The sequence below is a fragment of the Gymnoscopelus braueri genome, assembly GCF_963280865.1.
Source record: "Gymnoscopelus braueri genome assembly, chromosome: 1".
Lineage (NCBI taxonomy): Eukaryota > Metazoa > Chordata > Actinopteri > Myctophiformes > Myctophidae > Gymnoscopelus > Gymnoscopelus braueri.
This window is the reverse complement of record NC_137603.1, coordinates 59,978,149-59,996,930: the sequence shown is the minus strand read 5'-3', so window position 1 is coordinate 59,996,930 and position 18,782 is coordinate 59,978,149. Positions and strand designations below refer to the sequence as shown.

The following is an 18,782-nucleotide window of genomic DNA, read 5'->3' as shown; positions in this document are numbered from 1 at the left end:
GGACCACTACCCTGAATGAGAATCAACCTGGGACCACTGTTGTGTTGGGAGGGGGGATATGGGCGTGGTGTGGGGGGAAAAGCTTGAAATTAAATAATGACTGTTAAGGCCTTAATTTAATTTGTTAATTCAAGGTGAATTAAATCAAGCCCTTAACAGTCATTATTTAACTGAGATATGCTAGTGGTCCAGAGCTCAGAAAAGATTGAGAACCACTGATCCATTCCTTTCCCATGGTTGCCCTTATTCTGTTCTCTTAACCTTCCATATTAAACTCATGTTAACTGATTCATTGCAACATATGTATGAGCAAGCACATGCGATTGATATGGGCACATTTCCTACTAATGATGACTCAACTAGGTAAACCGGTACAGTTTCTCTTGAAAAGTCCTATTTCTGTAGAAGTTCTTGACATCCGACTTCCAAGTAACTGACAACATTGATGCGTCATCATACATCATACTGTTTCTCAACTAGTGGTCGATAAAATAAAATATAATACAAATCTTCACTTTCCTACATTACTAAATGCATGGTCAGGGACCAATACCTTCACGGACCACCAGTGGTCCACGGACCACCAGTTGAAAACCCATGTCTTACAGGGATATTTCACTTTCAAATAAAATAAATATATATAAAACGCATTAAAATGTCCTTCTAATGCGTATGGGGGCCGTGATTTTTTTTTAACTATATGTTTTCAATGTTTATTTTATTGTGAAATATAAATAAGTGAAATATCCCTTCAACCCCATTTTATATTTCAGCTATTCAAATATAGCCGACTTACAACCTCACAGATCAACTATGACATTTTTAAATTCTTCAAAATCTTCTCTTACGGCACAAAACTCTTTTCAGATGGGGGGGATCCGTGGCCAAATATACATCAGTTTGGGGGCTCGTTGACATGAAAATGTTTGAGAACCACTAGCTGTAACGATTCAGCACCGAGCTAACGCTCCTATAACGAGCTCGCTGTCCGTTGCAAACATGTCACCATGTTATAATGCAGTCCATTCGTTGGTTGGTTTGTTGTAGTCTCGAAGCAGGAACAAAGGCTTGATGGATGCTCTTGTTGTCTCTCTCTCTCTCTGTCTCTCTCTCTCTCTCCCCCCAGATGCAGGACATTGTCAAGGCGGTAGGCAACTGCAGCTACAACCAGCTGGTGGAGAAGATAATCTCCTGTAAACAGTCGGAGAGCAGCGAGTTGGCAGGGGAAGGTGGGTGGCTGTGAGGGCGGCATTGTTTTCTCTTCCCACTTCCTTCACTTTCTCTCTCTCTCTCCCTTTTCCCTCCTTCTTCCTTTTTCCTCTCCTTTCCCACATCATGGTTCCTACATAATGGGGCTGTGAAATGTTCACTCTCCACTACTGCGCTCGTCCTTCATTTTAACCCATTAAGACCGGGAACGCATCTGTGTGTCATTTAAAGTTTTCCCGGGGCTATTCAAAAATAGCAGATATACAAGTTCATAGCGCGGCACCGAGTGCCGAGAACTTGTAGAACTTGTAGATCTGCAAAAAAAAAAAAAATCGTGGAAAACGTGTGCAAATCTTTGAATATATATTTTTTAAAGCGAACATTTTAAACTATTGGGGGTCCCTGGGAAATATTTTTAGATGGGGGTCCACGGCCAAATACATATAATCTTTGAGAACCACTGATATTCTAGCAACATACGTTTTTTACAAAAAACTGTTTAGAAGACATTTGTAGAATCCCCCAGAAGCAAAGAATTTGAGTCTCAAATGTTCGCTTTAAAAATATATATTTAGAGATTTGCACAAATGTATTATTTTCCCACAAAATAGCAGATCTACAAGCTCATAGCACGGCACTCGGTGCCGCGCTATGAGCTTGTATATCTGCTATTTTTTAATAGCCCAAAGAAATCTAAAAATGACACACAGATGCGTTCCCGGTTTGAAACGGTTAAAGGAAAATATTATGTATACTAAAAGAGAATAAAAAAACTATGAAATAAAAAAAGATTATCGTTGCCGTCGTGCAGAAACCTCTTCTCTCCGTATTTACTACAGCGTCAAAAGCATCAAAAGTAGCAGATCCACAAGCTCGTTTTGAGCTTGTAGATCTGCTACATTTGCTATTTTTTTGAACCCTAAAATGTAACAGTTGTGGGACATATGAGGTTTCCACCCGACAGAGACGATATGTTCCCTGTGTAGTGACATAAAGAAAAGGAAAATATGTATAAAAAAAGAGAATATATATATTTTTTAAATGAAACAAATATATAATATGAATAAAAACAAGATGGGGTCTATTCGATTGACGGGCGTGGCTTCTCTGCGAATCTCTGATAAAAATAGGGCTAAAGTGGTTAATGTATGTTTCATAATGTAATAATGTATATCTGCAAAGTAACTAAAGTTGTCAAATAATTGTAGTGGAGTAAAAGTACAATATTTACCTCTGAGATGTAGTGGAGTAGAAGTAAAAGTATTGTAAATTGCAAATACTCCAGTAAAGTAAAAGTACCTAAAAATTGTACTTATGTAACAGTACTTGAGTAAATGTACTTAGTTACTTTACACCACTGTTATACAGCCATTATGCCGCTTCGGTTTACTGGATTTCAGACCAGCAGCCAAAGTCCATATAAAGTCAAGTACAACTGGTTGTACTTTAATAGCCCAGTACAAATGACTACAAATTAAACTTATGTACAATAAACGAGCTGTTTTGACAGCCTTACAGTAGCAGCTATTACCTCATGGAAATACTTCTTCATCCAAAACAGCGTTTTGTGATTACATACAGTACCAGCTGAGGATTACTTTATGTTCATCCCCCTCTCTTCCTCTCCTTACTAACGTGTTTCCCAAACATTGGGTCGAGATCCGTTTTGGGGTCGCGGACCAGTTTTGTATGGGTAGCGAGTAAGGTTTTCAGAAATGTTCAAAATAAAACAAACAAACAAATAAATAAATGTTTTTAAGACATTTTCAAACAAATGTGAAAGATTTTCTCACAGAAATTCAAAAGCTTCTTTTTTTTTTACGTGTTGTGAGCATGTAGATTCTTGGCTATTTTTGAAATAGGGTAAAGTCACAAAGTATTTTTGTACTTTTTGTACTAAGTTCTCTTTTGGGACATAAACTGAAAACACGTACAATTAATTTATTTTTGGTTGTTTGGACATCACTGATAAAACGCTGCCTTCTCAGTCCAATTTGGAATATTACCCAACATTCCATCTACCTGTGTCCATCTGTTGTGTCCAGTGTGTTCACTGTTGTTTAGAGACGGTTATTCTCAACCTTCTTTAATTTCAAGGACCCTAAGCTTTATATCTGTTAGGCCACAGAACTATTTTTGGCTGATAAATAGACGGGAGAGAAAAGTGCGACTGACAGCTGATTGACCGCACGTGACCTTGTCTGCTGGAAACAGCGGGGCGGAACAGAAATCGATAGGTCACCACATTCGGTGCAACACTCGAGTGCCTTTCACACCTAAAGTCCTCAAAAAAGCTCCGGTCGGATCAAGAACCTGACACGCGCTCGAACAGGCCGTTCAGAGCCTTTCTAGGGAAAATCACCTCATTGTCATAGTCACTGGAGGAAGTGGGGAGAATGTGGTCCTTGTTAATCTCCTGGGAAAGTGGAGAGATAGTTCACTAAATGCACATTTTTCTGCCACTATTTTCTGTCTCTCGAAGAGTTCGTTCAGCCTTCTTTCCCCTTCCTCGGTTGTATAATGTCGTCTTGTAAACCCTCTACTCCACTGTACTCAAGCCTCAGAGCATCCTCCATGGAGGAACACTACACAACGGATAATGTATTATGTTGTACTAGTGTCTTTTATTAATCATAATGGCTGTCTCTTCCCAGCCAGGGCTAAACTTCTTTAGACATACATTTGTCAATGTATGTCAATATGTCACTATGTACATGCGTTGTTATTTTGGAGCTCTTTATGTAAGGCATAAACAATTTAAAATGTGTGTGTGGCAGCAAATGTCTGTCAACATTCATTCCTCTACATGCTGTATAGAAAAGGCAGAGAAGCCTGTGGCATATGATTTATTCAAATCATTTCTTGTTATCTCTGGGACCTCAGTCTACACTGTAAAATCCTCTCTGTCAATGTAACTGTGAGACTGAACAAATGGGGGGCCCGGATTTGTTCTCCGTCTGTCTGGGTTACAGACCTGTGAGGGTCCATTGAGTTCCTAACTATCAATCATTTACCTGGGGGACCCAGTGGAGCCCCCTTTAAGGGGTAGTTCACCCCCAAAATGACTTTTTTCCTATCGATTAGTCACCCCATGGAGACATCAATTCTAGTCTCCATCAATAATTTGATGACCGGCAGCGGTTCCGGTAGGAGACAAAGAGTCTCCTTTGTGTCTCCTATCGGAACCGCTGCCTACCGGTCCGCTGGTCATCAAATTATTGGCTTAAAAAAAAAATTATCCATATATTCAAGTCTCCATGGGGTGACTAATCAATAGAAAAAAAGTATTTCTTTGGGTTAACTATTCTAGCCTGGCACAGATTCATTTACATTTTGTTCACCGTACATATTTGACTCCCCGTAGATTATGTGCTATGAGGTTTTTAAATAGCCCCAACTGCACATTTTGTACTCCAAATGTTATTGGTACCTTTTTTCACATGGTTTGGGAATGTCCAAATGTTTCCTCTTTTTGGATTATGGTTGCAGCTAAACTGTCACTACTTTTGGGAACTGATATCACACCTTCTCCATCTGTATTTATCTTAAATGATGTGTCCCGGCTACATCTGAACTGCACACACAAGCGCATCTTCTTTGCAGGCTTAACAGCTGCAAAAAAAATGGTAGCTACAAGGTGGAAACCTCCTCATACCCTAACATTTCGCCAATGGGCTTTAACGTTTTTAGATATTGTTTATTTAGAACTGTCAACGGCGAGGTTACATGGAGTAAGTGAGAGGAACATTGATATGTGGTCTAACTTCCCGTCTATTTTGTGTATATGTCTGTTTGTTTTTGTTTAAAAAAAAGGAAGCAATCCATATATATGAACAGAATGTGTAATCTTACCCTGTGCTTCACAATAAAAAAGATTTGAAACAGATACTGTATGTGGTCTAACTTTGCAGATAAGCTTAAAGACTTGGTTTAAGTGTTGTACACAGTGATGTGACCTTGCACAGGTATAGGCATGGTGTTTGGCCCTTGCATTTTGAGTCATTGTTGGTCCGGGGAGGGGTGGGTGGGTTTATGTTTATTATTATTATTTTTATTATTATTGTTATTTTAATTAACCTTCTGTGTTGTTTTTAAGTTGTGTATGTGTTTGTATCTTGTTTTTGTTGAAAAATGTACCCATTCAAACATGATTGTATTGTCGATATAATAATAAAAACAATTGATAACAAAAAAAAACTATTCTAGCCTGGCATGGCCAGACTAGGGCTAGACTAGATTCGTCTGGAACCAGGCTAGAACTATCCCTTTAACACATTCCCTGCCAGAGGTTTTTTTTTTTTATTCCCACCCAGTGCCAGCATTTTCTTTTTCATTAACCTTTTTTTAACCATTTTTGTGAGTGAATGGAGCAGTAAATAGCGATATCTCTGGTTCTGTGTGGAATTTAAAAAAAAAAAAGTTTGGTGGTAAACGGGTGTATTTTAAAAGACGGACATGTCCGTTTTTGGCAGGTAATGTGACCTCTTGGTGGGGGGGTTAGAAACGCTTTCTTGCCGTCTTCTATGGAATCATGTCAGGCACTGCTTACAAGCTTACAACCCGTCGCAGATAGCCTATTTTTGGTTATTAAGCATTTTAAGATTAAATAATATTTGAAGTGGGCAAACTAGCGATACAATAAAAGTTACATTTTCCATGAAACCCTAATGATTTCTGATATTTCATAAAAGCAAAGGTTCAAGCCACAATCTGCTATTTCTTCAACTGGTGAGCTGTATGGCTACCAAAACATCACGCTTTTACATATTGTACCAATGGTTTGTTTTATGAAGACAAATGCATGTTGCTACAGGTGCAACAGAGCAGCGTACGAATCTCGTCAACTCCTTCCTTTCAAATCATTTCAGAGAAATAGACCTGTAGTGTAATCGATGCCATGTCTTTCATTTGTCGTTTTAACAACTTAAACCCTGCTATATTGACCGGGGTCTCTCAGGAGTCTGTACTTGGGTCCCCCTCCTTTTTTCCCCTCTAAACTAGTGGTTCCCAAACCTTTTAGCTCAAGACCTAAATGAAAATTTTCACTACTTCTTAAAGGTTTATTTTACTTTTATTTATACATTTCTTTAAAAGGTATGAAATTCTCTGGAAATGTTTAAATGTTTGACATTATTTTTCAGAAAGGTTTAATAATAATAAATAAATAAATGAGCTATGAGCTTGTAGATCTGCTATTTTTGAATAGCCAAAGAAATCTTAAAATGACACAGATAATCCTTTCCCTTGAAGGGTGAATCCATGTAAACTAACTGTCTCTCTCTCTCTCTCTCCCTCCCTCTCTGTGGCCAACACAGGCATGGTAGCAGAGCAGTTTCTGAACAGCACGGCCACTCAGCTGACGTACCACGGCCTGTGTGAGCTCACGTCCACGGTACAGGAAGGGGAACTCTGCGTTTTCTTCAGGAATAACCACTTCAGCACCATGATCAAATACAAGGTAAAAAAAAAAGCGACCATAACACGGGTCGTCGAGATTTACATATACATAATAAAGAGACAGAGTTCTCAGTCTGTGTCGTCCATATGAATGCGTTACCGTAAATAGACTGTGATATGTCATACATCCCCCTAGTGGATGCCACGAGTCTTGCAGCCTACTATCTGTTCCAAGGTCATTCCTGGTCACGTAACGTTAATGTGTTTTGCTAGCCTATGAACCAGGTCAATCTGGAATATGAATTGCGTTTCTCTGGAAGTAAGCATACACATAGTGAGACTTTATTTAGCATAGTTTATAAATGGTTTTGAAAGTAACTTTCGCTCAGAAAACTGAATGACTTGGAACTTAGAACACCATCTATAGACGAATCCACAGAGCGCTGCGGTGTCACAGACTCCTGCTGCGCTGAGCATTCTGACACCACAGTTACATGACTGCACCAGGGGAGCCCTCTGTGGATTCGTCTATATGCTAATAAACGAGTAACGTCATTTCCTTTGTTAGCCCACCCCTCTTTTTGGCCGAATTCACACCATGACCGGAATTCAGCTTTTCATGTTCTGAGAAAGCAGCATGTAAAGCCTTATTTGCCTCCCCCACCACCAGTTTATTTTGTTAAAAAGTTCACCACTTCTTCAAAAGTTAATATAGATGGTGTCAAGGTAAAAAAAAAGGCTGTATTCCTTCTGCTGCATCGATCTCCAGCAGTTCCTGCCACAGGCCATGAGCTTCCCTTATCGGTGTAGCAAGGACACACCTTTCCTGTTATCTGCAGCACCGGAAGCTGGACCTGTACTGTGTGTGCGTTTAACCCATTGAAGCCGGGAACGCATCCATGTCATTTTTAGATTTATTTGGCTATTCAAAAATAGCAGATCTACAAGCTCATAGTGCGGCACTCGAGCTTGTAGATGTGCTATTTTTGAAAAATCGTGAACATGTGTGCAAATCTTTGAATATATGTATTTTTTTAAAGCGAACATTTGTAACTCAAATCTTTGCTTCTGGGGGGATTCTACAAATGTCTTCTAAATCCTAACAGTTTTCTGAAAAACGTATGTTGCTATAATATCAGTGGTGCTCAAACCTTTTAATGTCAAGGACCCACCAAAATGATATGTATTTGGCCACGGACCCCCCATCTCAAAATATTTAGTTCCGGGGACCCCCATGAAGCAAAGATTTGAGTTACAAATGTTCCCTTTAAAAATATATATATATATATATTCAAATATTAAAATAAATTGATTTTTCCAAAAATAGCAGATCTACAAGCTCATAGCGCGGCGCCGCTATGAGCTTGTAGATCTGCTATTTTTGAATAGCCAAACGTCACACAGATGCGTTCCCGGTCTTAATGGGTTAATTTCTGAACAGTAGAGTGTGCTTGCCAAAGTAAGCAAGCTGTGTCTACTAGCACCCTTAGATAAAGTACCAGAGTATCCAAGTCCCCAAGTACAGTAGTTCTCAAAATGTGCCAAATTGATATGCACTTGCCCACGGACCCCCCCCCCCCATCTGAAATGGTTGTGTGCTAGGGACCCCCAGAAGAGAAGATTTGTGTTTAAAATCGAAATTTTGTCAAAACACTTTCAAGATGTTTCTAAAATGTTCAAAAAATAGCAGATGTACAAGCTCACAGCGCGGCACGAAGTGACGTGCTGTGAGCTTGTATATCTGCTATTTTTGAATAGCCAAGGTAACAAGTTTTGCTGGGGACCCCCCTGGAACCGCTCCAAGGACCCCTGGGGGTCCCCGGACCCCACTTGGAGAACCGCTGGCCTAGTAATCATTTATTTGCAGACATTTATGAACACACCCCCACACACACACACACACACACACACACACACACACACACAGTACGTTAGCGTTTGCTGGTTTAGCCACTAAAGCTCATTTGATACTTTTAGCTCATTTGAAAATGTTTTGAATTTTTGGGGAAATAGATGTGAATTATATAACATAATTGATGTCATCACAGTATCGTCTCATATGTCCAAAACTGGTACTACTACGGGATTCAAATTCAAAAACAGCAAAAGTAGCAGATCTACAAGCTCAAAACGTGTCGCTTCGCGCCACATTTCGAGCTTGCAGATCTGTAGTATGATCAAGTAGGGCGTTAATTTACGGTAAAAAAACACACAAACAGTAAAAATATGCAAATAAGAGGTTTCTGCCCCACAGCAACAATATGATATTTGCCACAATATTGATATGGAAGTATTTGGTAAAAATATATATTTGTGTGTGTGTGTGTTACAGGGCCAGCTGTACCTCCTGGTGACCGACCAGGGCTTCCTGACGGAGGAGAAGGTGGTGTGGGAGAGCCTCCACAACGTGGACGGAGACGGCAACTTCTGCGACTCAGAGTTCCGCCTGCGGCCTCCCTCCGACCCGGAGACGGTGTACCGAGGCCAGCAGGACCAGATAGACCAGGTCTGAATGTTTATGGTCACACAGAGACACAAACCTGACTCATGTCAAGGACCCCCAAATTGATGTGTATTTGGCTGCGGACCCCCAAAAATATTTTGTGCCAGGGACCTCCCAGAAGCAAAGATTTGAGTTAAAAAATTTCGCAGAATTTTTTTTTTATTAAAAAATAGCAGATTTGTGCCGCGCTATGAGCTTCTAGATCTGCTATTTTTGAATAGCCAAAGTATAAAATAATGGTTAAAGTGGTTAAAATGATTATAACGCTATATTAACAAATTTTGCTGGGGACCCCCTGGAATCGTTATCTTTATGAAAAGATATCTGAATGCAAATAAATAAATAAAAAATAAGCCAATAACAGAGCAGGTTTTGAGTGGAGATTGTAATTCAGGAAATGCGTTCCACCTCTTGTTGATCTCCACAAGGACTGTTTACCTGGATGCTAAAACCTTGCGTCGCCAAAGCCTGCTCAAACCTTATTGGTCAATAATACTCAGACTTGCAAATTGGACTACACGCAGAAAGTGAACAGTCCCCCGACACCAAAGACCTTATCCCTCACCTACAGATTCTGCACATATCTGCTTATAGACGTTACACTTACAGTATACAGACATTGTTAGTTGTGTTGTACACTACGCTATATTCAGTGGGTTAATTACTGTAGATACCAAACAAAGTTTACCTTGTATAGAAGAAACAGAATATATGAATACTAGGGATATGAACACAGGTCCTGTGTACATCATAATACTAGGGATATGAACACAGGTCCTGTGTACATCTCTGGGGCTTGTTGCTCTGCTCCAACTTCACACACCCATCGACTGTCAAAGGTAGTACGGGAAGTATTCTCAATAATAGATGTGTACAAGCTCCTTGTACCAGCATCGTTCCCACACGCACACGCATGCACGCAAGCACACACGCAGTGTGGGGTAAAGTAGTAGTTTTCAAACTTTTTCGTGTCAAGGACCCCCAAATTGATATATATCTGGCCGTGGACCCTCATCTGAAAAGATTTATGTAAAGAAAAAGTTTCCAAACATTTTCGACATTTACAGAAAAACTCAACATTAGCAGATGTACAAGCTTGTAGATCTGCAATTTGTAAATAGCCAACATATAAATGGATAAAATGGTTAAAATGATGGTGATGCTACATTAACTACTTCTCCCCCCCAAGGACCCCTGGGGGTCCCTGGACCTCACTTTGTGAACCAATGGTGTAAAGTAACTACGTTACTGAACAGTCCCCCGACACCAAGTACAATTTCAAGGTCACGGTTACTTTACATTTATATGATATCTTTAGTTACTAGTTACATTGCAGATTTAGATCATTATTATTACAAAACACTTGTTAACCACTTACATCCTATTGTATACTTCGGCTCTTTGAAGATTAGATTTAAAACAAGATAATGTTATACTTTTTTGGAATAAATAAAAAGAAAGAAAGAAATCTTAGTACTTTTACTTTGGTTCTGTAAATATATTTACTAACGTACGTTTTACACAAGTAAAATGTTTTATCATATCAGCAATATAATTATGTTTAAATTAATACATTTTCAACAAAAACAAGATACAAACACATACACAACTTGAAAACAACACAGAAGGTTAAATAGAATAATAATAAAAATAATAATAATAAACCCACCCACTCCTCCCAGGACCAACAATGTCTCGAAATGCAAGGGCCAAACACCATGCCTATACCTGTGTGCAAGGTCACATCTAGGGTTGGGACGATATATCGATATCGCGATATATCGCGATACTTTCTCCCGCGAAAAATAAATAATTTTTTTTGTGATACGTCGTTTTTCCGACTCTGTATTTGTGTAATGATGATTTTGAACTGTTTGGTGCTATTTTATGTGTTTATGAATTGAATACAAGGACTATCGTGATATATCGCTGGTGAAATTTCATGCATATAGTGATATCGCAATATATCGAATATCGTAATATTATTGTTATCGAGGGCCTAATATCGCCACAGATATCGTATCGTGAGATACCCATATCGTCCCACCCCTAGTCACAACACTGTGTACAACACTTAAACCAAGCCCTTAACACATTGACTGCCAATCACGTAGATCTACGCGAACCGCTTTAAAGCCGTCACGTGCCAATCGCGTAGATCTACGTTTTTTAAATTTTTTTTGTCCAATTTCACCCAAAGACCAAGGAGATATGATTAGTTGAAGATCTAGACTCCTATCCACTTCAATTTTAACTTAAAACTTAAAAATGCTGTATTTCGGCTCCTGAGTACTTTTTTTTTTCCAATGAAAAACTCTGGCACTGGCTAAAAAAATATGAAAATAATTCTGGCAGTTAATGTGTTAAGCTTATCTGCGACGTTAGACCACATATCAATGTTCCTCTCACTTGCTCCATGTAACCTCGCCGTTGACAGTTCTAAATAAACAATATCTAAAAACGTTAAAGCCCATTGGCGAAATGTTAGGGTATGAGGAGGTTTCCACCTTGTAGCTACCATCTTTTTTGCTGCTGTTAAGCCAGCAAAGAAGATGCGCTTGTGCGTGCAGTTCAGGTATACACATCATTTAAAATAAATACAGATGGAGAAGGTGTAATATCAGCTCCCAAAAGTAATGACAGTTTAGCGGCAACCATAATCCAAAAAGAGGAAACATTGGACATTCCCAAACCATGGAGTGCAAAATGTGCAGTTGGGGCTACTTAAAATCCTCATAGCACATAATCTACGGGGAGATATGATAGGGCAAATATGTTTGGTGAACAAAATTTAAATGAATCTGTTGATGATCTGGATTCCTAGAAGACAGCAATATATTATATACCAAACTGTGTCCCAGCTCAAATCAGGATCCAAATTCACTATATCATTCCTCCATAAAGTATCCACAGCTAGGGACCCATAATTAGATTCTGATAAAAATGCATACAATGTGACAAGTAAAATGTTGAATACAGGCTACTTGTACTTAAAGTAAAAAAATCAGTAGTTATTTCACCACTGCACAGACATCAGAGATGCAGGACTCCTCAGTTCTCGGTCGCCACGACTGTGCCCGGCATTTGGATTCCATTGAAGTGTTCAATGGAATCATGTCCTGCACAGAAAGTAGCCTCTACCAGCTTGCAGCACGTTGTAGATAGGCTAATTCCGGTCATTCGAAACTTTAACCCATTAAGACCGGGAACTTAATGGGTTAAAGCCACTTAAACCATTATTTTATACTTTGGCTATTCAAAAATAGCAGATCTACAAGCTCATAGCGCGGCACAGAGTGAGGCACAGAGACAGATCTCTCTGTCTATAAAATGACAGAGAGATGTGTTCCCGGATTGAATGGGTTAAGATGAAAGAGTATTTGAAGTGGTCAAGCTAGCAGCAGAATACATGTTCAAAAGCATCTTCCATAAACCTTAATGGTCTCAGATATTAAAGCAAAGGTTAACGCCTCAATCTGTAGTTAGCAGTATGTAGAACAGCAGGAACAATATAACAAACATCATCACTTTACATAATTGTGCTAATTGTTTATGAAACAGAACACTATTGTGGAGGGGCTTTTTCATGCTGTTTCACAAATCGTAGATTGGGGGACTTGGCCTAAACAAAATTGTTCAGTCGTGAGATTTGATTTAGCTTTAATCCACAGACTCTTCAGGAGTACCAGACCAGTAGATGTGCAGGATTGGTGGTGGCGCCCTCCCGTGGCCGTTCAGGGCACAGCACGGTGCACAAGCTGCTGCTGGTTCTCCATAATGCATGAGGCTCACATTCTCCAGTGCATTTCACCGCTCTGCTCTCACAGCTTGTCTGCTCTTTGGCTGGCCCTCCTCGTCTAGCCTCTCTTCCACACAAAAACTCTGAAGACTATAACTCCGGTTGAGCCTACAAACTGAACCAAAAGGACCTGCAAGACGGGTCCATTTGGTTCAGTTTGTACGCTCTTCGGAGTTGAATCCGTACTAAGGGATTTTGCTGTGTGGTTGCAGAACACACAAGCGCGCGCGCACGCACACACACAAGCACACACACAGCAAAACTAAGGCAACGGTATTCAGGACATGGCTTTTTTCTCCACAGGCCCGCACTCTCCCTTATGAATAAAACAGTTTATCACATAAACCAATTAAGTTTAATCTCCCAGTCAGGAGTCATAGTCTGCATAAGATGGTCTAAAGTCAACTTCCATGTTCAGAATAAATGAAGAGCTATATTGCTACCATTTAGTTTAGTAAGGGATAATACGTTTCTGTGTGCATTGCTGTATCGGCGTGAGTTTGAAAATGTACACGTGTGAATGAAAAAGCGTTTGCTGATAACACACCATCGAAATACACCATGTAAGCAGCCATTACATTGATCAAAGCAGGTGTGCTTTAAAGGTGATGTAACTGATATTTCATATCTATCTATCTATCTATATATCTGCTGTCGGAGAGAAACCAGCTAACTCTATAACTTAATTTTTCAGGAAATGACAAAAACAAAACAAAAAGTGGAGTTGGGAGGTTTTGTTCATCATTGATAAGAACAGCTGAATGGACCTCCATGCTCACAATGAGGTTGGAGGTCAAAAGGGGGTGGAGCCTGGAGTCACCCCCCTTTGGTGGAGTTAGCTGGTTTAGCTGACAGTTTGAGGATCCAATGGAGTTAGCTGGTTTTGTCAGAAGCGCTTTTTAATACTTTTCATTGGTTCAATATCTTTTTTTACCAACACACAGATGTAAAGGGTGTTCAATAGCACTGATTTATGGAAAAAAAATGCAAAAGCGTCAAAATGGAGTTAGCTGGTTTCTGCCCGACAGCAACGAATATATATATTTTTCATTTATTTTAAAGTTTTACGTTTAAAAGTTAAAGCTCTATATTTCGATACTAATCATTGCTATAGAGTAGAAAGGGAGTCTACCAGTGCGCCTCAGCCTGATACGGCTAGTCCGGTGCGTCACAGGAGCAGGGACAACAGTTGCAGAAGAGATTGACACTATGAGCAGCTTGGACAGGTAAAGCCTTTTTATTCAGGTGCTAGTACAATAAGGAATGACTGACGTTTTGATCTTTCTCTGAGTCATCAATGATGTCATCAATGATGACTCTGAGGTCACCATGACACAGAGGAAGATGGAAACGTCAGTCATTCTTTATTGTACTTGCACCTGAATAAAAAGGCTTTACCTGTCCAAGCTGCTCCAGTGGCATTGTTATAGAGCAGTGGTTCTCAGACAGTGGTCTGGGGACCACCAGTGGTCCTTGAGGGGGTTCCAGGGGGTCCCCAGCTAAATGATAGATATTTAGGAAGCAAATGGTCCCTTATCAAAATAATAATAATAATTTATATTTATATAGCACCTTTCATGACTATAAATGCAGCTCAAACTGCTTTACAAAAAAGGGTCTTATGGAGTCTTATGTGTCTGTAACTCATAAATGGAACCAAATGGACCCCAACGGGTCCATTTGGTTCCATTTGTACACTCAGAGTTAAATTAACATTGATTTTACATTATAAATTAGGGTCCCAGAGATAGAAATGCCATTAAATGGAGGTCCGTAGCCAATGCATGTCAAACTGGGGGTCCTTGAAATTTAAATGTTTGAGAATCACTGCTAGAGCCGTAAAAGTCTTCTCTTATGGGGGTCCCTGGTATATCTTTTCAAATGGGGTCCGTAGGCTAATCTCTCCATCTCTCCAGCTCTTCAGTACATGTTCAGGTCGGGATACCAATTTGATCCAATTTGGAGAGAGAACCCCAGAAACATATCAGTTTTATAGTGTTCGAGTTCCAATTGTGTCTGCTCGTGTTTTTTGTTTGTTTCATAATTTTTCATAATTTGGCTATTCAAAAATAGCAGATTTCCGCGGCACGAAAAATCTTGAAACTTTCTACAAATCTCTGAATATATATTATATTTTAAGCAAGTTAAACATTTTTAACTCAAATCTTTGCTTCAGGAGGTCCCTGGCACAAGATATTTTTAGATGGGGGTCGGCAGCCAAATACATATCATTTTGGGGGGTCCTTGACATGAAAAGTTTGAGAACCACTGCTATATAGCAATTATTACTATCAGAATAGACGACTTAATGGTTAATCTCTCTCTCTCTGTGTGTGTGTGTGTGTGTGTGTGTGTGTGTGTGTGTGTGTGTGTGTGTGTGTGTGTGTGTGTGTGTGTGTGTGTGTGTGTGTGTGTGTGTGTGTGTGTGTGTGTGTGTGTGTGTGTGTGTGTGTGCACGTAGGACTACCTGATGGCGCTGTCTCTGCAGCAGGAGCAGCAGAGCCAGGAGCTGCAGTGGGAGCAGCTCCCTGAGGGCATCAGTGACCTGGAGCTGGCCAAGAAGCTCCAGGAGGAGGAGGACAGGCGGGCCTCACAGTACTACCAGGAGCAGGAGCAGGCCGCCGCCGCCGCACAGGGCCAGGTATGGGGCTGTGTGCTATTCCAACAATTCCCCCAAAAAATCTTTTTTTAGTATTTCGCAAGGCAATTTTGCTTGTGTTGCACTGTGAGAATGCCCGACTTGCGGCTGGAAGCAGTACAGAGGCCTGGTGTAGGGTTTAGGATGGTGTATTTATTCACCATTGAACATACAAAAAGGACAAGAACATCACATGCAGCTCTTCTCCCTCCACACAGACTCTGATCAATTGACAAGTGGCCACCTTTTATGAGCTAATGAGCCATCCTGGACTATACCACTGTAAGGGGTGTATTCTAAATACGAGCATACAATAAATAGATACAATAAATACATAAACCCACATGTTATCTTAAAACTTAATGAACAACAAGTAAATATACATTCTTCACACTACTACAACATCCTTACAATTACAAATTATATCACAACCCCCCCCCCCTCTGCCATTCTGTCTTGGTCCAGCCCAATTACACTAGCCACAGAACCACTTGATACATGTTAAGCTTTCAATCATGACTTAGCATTACCCTCTCTATTCTATTGCTCTCATACATTACACATTGCACTTGCCCGCATGGTAATCATTCAATTATTAAATCATGTGCAAAATGCAATTGTGCAAACTGCTATAAAGTGCCAAACATCAGTAACAGAGGCAATTCAATGTGCTTTACACAAAACGTCAAGCAAAGGAAACACAATAATAGAATTATAAAATGACATTAGGATGCATACAACTGAAGTAAAAATGTATATATACAGTTACAGTGAAGAGGAGAAAAGAAAAGAAAAGAAAATCGAATAATTTCCATAAATAAATAAAAAAGGATTGTTTAAGAGGTAGTGAAAATAGCAGATCTACAAGCTCACAACGCGTCGCTTCGCGCCGCGTTGTGAGCTTGTGGATCTGCTATTTTCACTAGTTTGGGCCCCGGGGAAAATGTCGAATTTCTCTTTTGAGTCTTGAGCTAAAAAGTTTGAGAACCACTTCTTTACACCACTGTGCGTGCGTGTGCGCGTGCGTCGTGTGTATGAACGATGCTGGTACAAGGAGCTTGTACACATCTATTATTGAGAATACTTCCCGTACTACCTTTGACAGCCGAGGGGTGTGTGAAGTTGGAGCAGAGTGGCAAGCCTCACAGTTCATATCCCTAGTATTATGATGTACACAGGACCTGTGTTCATATCCCTAGTATTATGATGTACACAGGACCTGTGTTCATATCCCTAGTATTATGATGTACAGGACCTGTATATAAACAAGTAAGACGCGCGAACGCAGCTCGAAAATAACATAGCAAGAAGAAATCTAAAACTGTCCTCAAACTAAGGCGTTTTCAACTTGCCATCCGGCCTGAAATATGCACAAATGACATGGAATTCTTAGATATCCCAATAGATGAACTCGTCTAGATGCTTTTAGATGTGTTATTTTTGACTGTAGCTGCTATATTTCTCTCAGAGGAGTGTAATTAGTCACCCAGGGGCAGGCGGATTTCAGCCACACTGTCTCTGAGATCTGTCAGCAGCCAATGAGAGCGTGAGTCACATGGGGGCGCGGCTGCACACAGGCAGTGCACACAATACTGCACACAGACAGACACACAACCCGAGCACGGTTTCATAGTAAGCTCCACTTGCGCGGAGGCGCGCCTTCGGCGCTCCTCCTTGCGCTGCGTTCGCAATGATGACTCTGAGGTGTCTTTCTGACACCAGCAGGGGTAAAACAGCGAAACTACAGGCCATTCATATGAGCTGTCTCATCCGTATTAGAGTCCAGGTAAAAATCTCAAGCTGGCCCCTTCATCGTGACACATCGTGAGCATTGTAAATCGACAATTTTTGGCTGTGCAACACTAAGCATAAAATAGGGCTTATATTAAGTGGATAATATAGGATCTAGGGGTGAAGTGAAGGATGCGATACGTTGGCCTCAGATGGAGGCTCAGTATGTAATTGGGGTGGAACAGAGTCTTGCATTTTGGGGGGGCGATGGGCTAAATAGTCAAAGATCCCGTAGGCCTTTTGTCAAGAGAACTAGGACGATGCTAAAAGGGACCATAAAGTGTATCAGATCGACTCAAATCAAACCTCTGGGTTGTCTACAAAAATACATCAATCCTGCGGCACTCTCTCCAACCCTGTTGTGTGTTTCCTCTATGACTCTGCATTATTTAACAAACATTAAGAGCTGCACTCCAGCTGCGCTCCTCTCACTCTGAGCATGAAGTCAGTCGTCTAGATCACTGGTTCACAAACTTTTCAGGCCGTGACCCCCCAAAATAATCATATTTGATCTGGGGACCCCCCAAACTATTATAATATACTTATTATAATACTTCACTATTATTTCACTGGCTAGAAGTTAGCCTAATGAGAGAATGGAAGGGAAAAAAAGACTATTCAGAATGTATTTTTCACTCACTTCACCTACAGTATAGATAGACAATAGCAGAATTCTATATATAATTTATATTACATATTTTTTGTTGCTTTTTACCCCTTTTTTTCTCCCCAATTTAGTCGTTATGCCAATGAATTCCTCCCCCACACACATTTCTGTGTTGTCACTGCTGTTGTATATCCTACTGACTCACCTGCCAGTGAGGAGCCCCCACCGGGAGGACGTAGAGCCTTCGTCCTACTCCTCCCGCCCAACACTCCCTGTTGACAGATGCCGCCCCAGCCCGTAGGAGTACGTGCAATGATATCACGCTCCCAGCCCGGCTTCCCTCAACCTGAACACGGGCCAATTGTGTTGGTGTAGACGCTCGACAAAGCTGGATGCACCGCGGTGGATTCAAACTCACAACCTCCGTGGTGCTGGGCAGACACTTTACCACTGTGCCACCTAAGCGCCCAACAGACAGTTGTAGAATTCTGTTCTAACTCTAATCCATTAAGACCTGAAGCCGATTCTACAAATGTCTTCTAAATCCCAACAGTTTCCTGAAAAAAATGTATGTTTCTATGTCAGTGGTGCTCAAACCTTTTTCATGTCAAGGACCCCCAAAATTATGTATTTGGCCGCGGACCCCCATCTCAAAATGTTTTGTTCCAGGGACCCCCAGAAGCAAAGAATGGAGTTAAAAATGTTCGCTTTAAACAATATATATTCAAAGATTTGCACACATGTTCACGATTTTTCATAAATAGCAGATCTGCAAGCTCATAGCGCGGCACTCGGTGCCGCGCTATGAGCTTGTATATCTGCTATTTGAATAGCCAAA

At 40.5% G+C, this 18,782-nt stretch overlaps 1 protein-coding gene across 2 annotated transcripts in view; it reads left to right on the top strand.

Annotated features, from left to right (window-relative positions):
• Positions 1-18,782, top strand: part of mindy2 (MINDY lysine 48 deubiquitinase 2) — a 53,644-nt gene that overhangs the window by 32,143 nt on the left and 2,719 nt on the right. Inside the window, exons 5-8 of one of the 2 annotated variants that reach the window (XM_080436632.1) lie at positions 1,127-1,229; positions 6,525-6,667; positions 8,939-9,112; positions 15,370-15,549. In XM_080436632.1, coding sequence (XP_080292758.1) covers positions 1,127-1,229; positions 6,525-6,667; positions 8,939-9,112; positions 15,370-15,549 — 600 coding nt within the window. Of the gene's footprint in view, positions 1-1,126; positions 1,230-6,524; positions 6,668-8,938; positions 9,113-15,369; positions 15,562-18,782 lie in introns of both variants that reach the window. The other variant, XM_080436631.1, reaches the window with a different exon arrangement.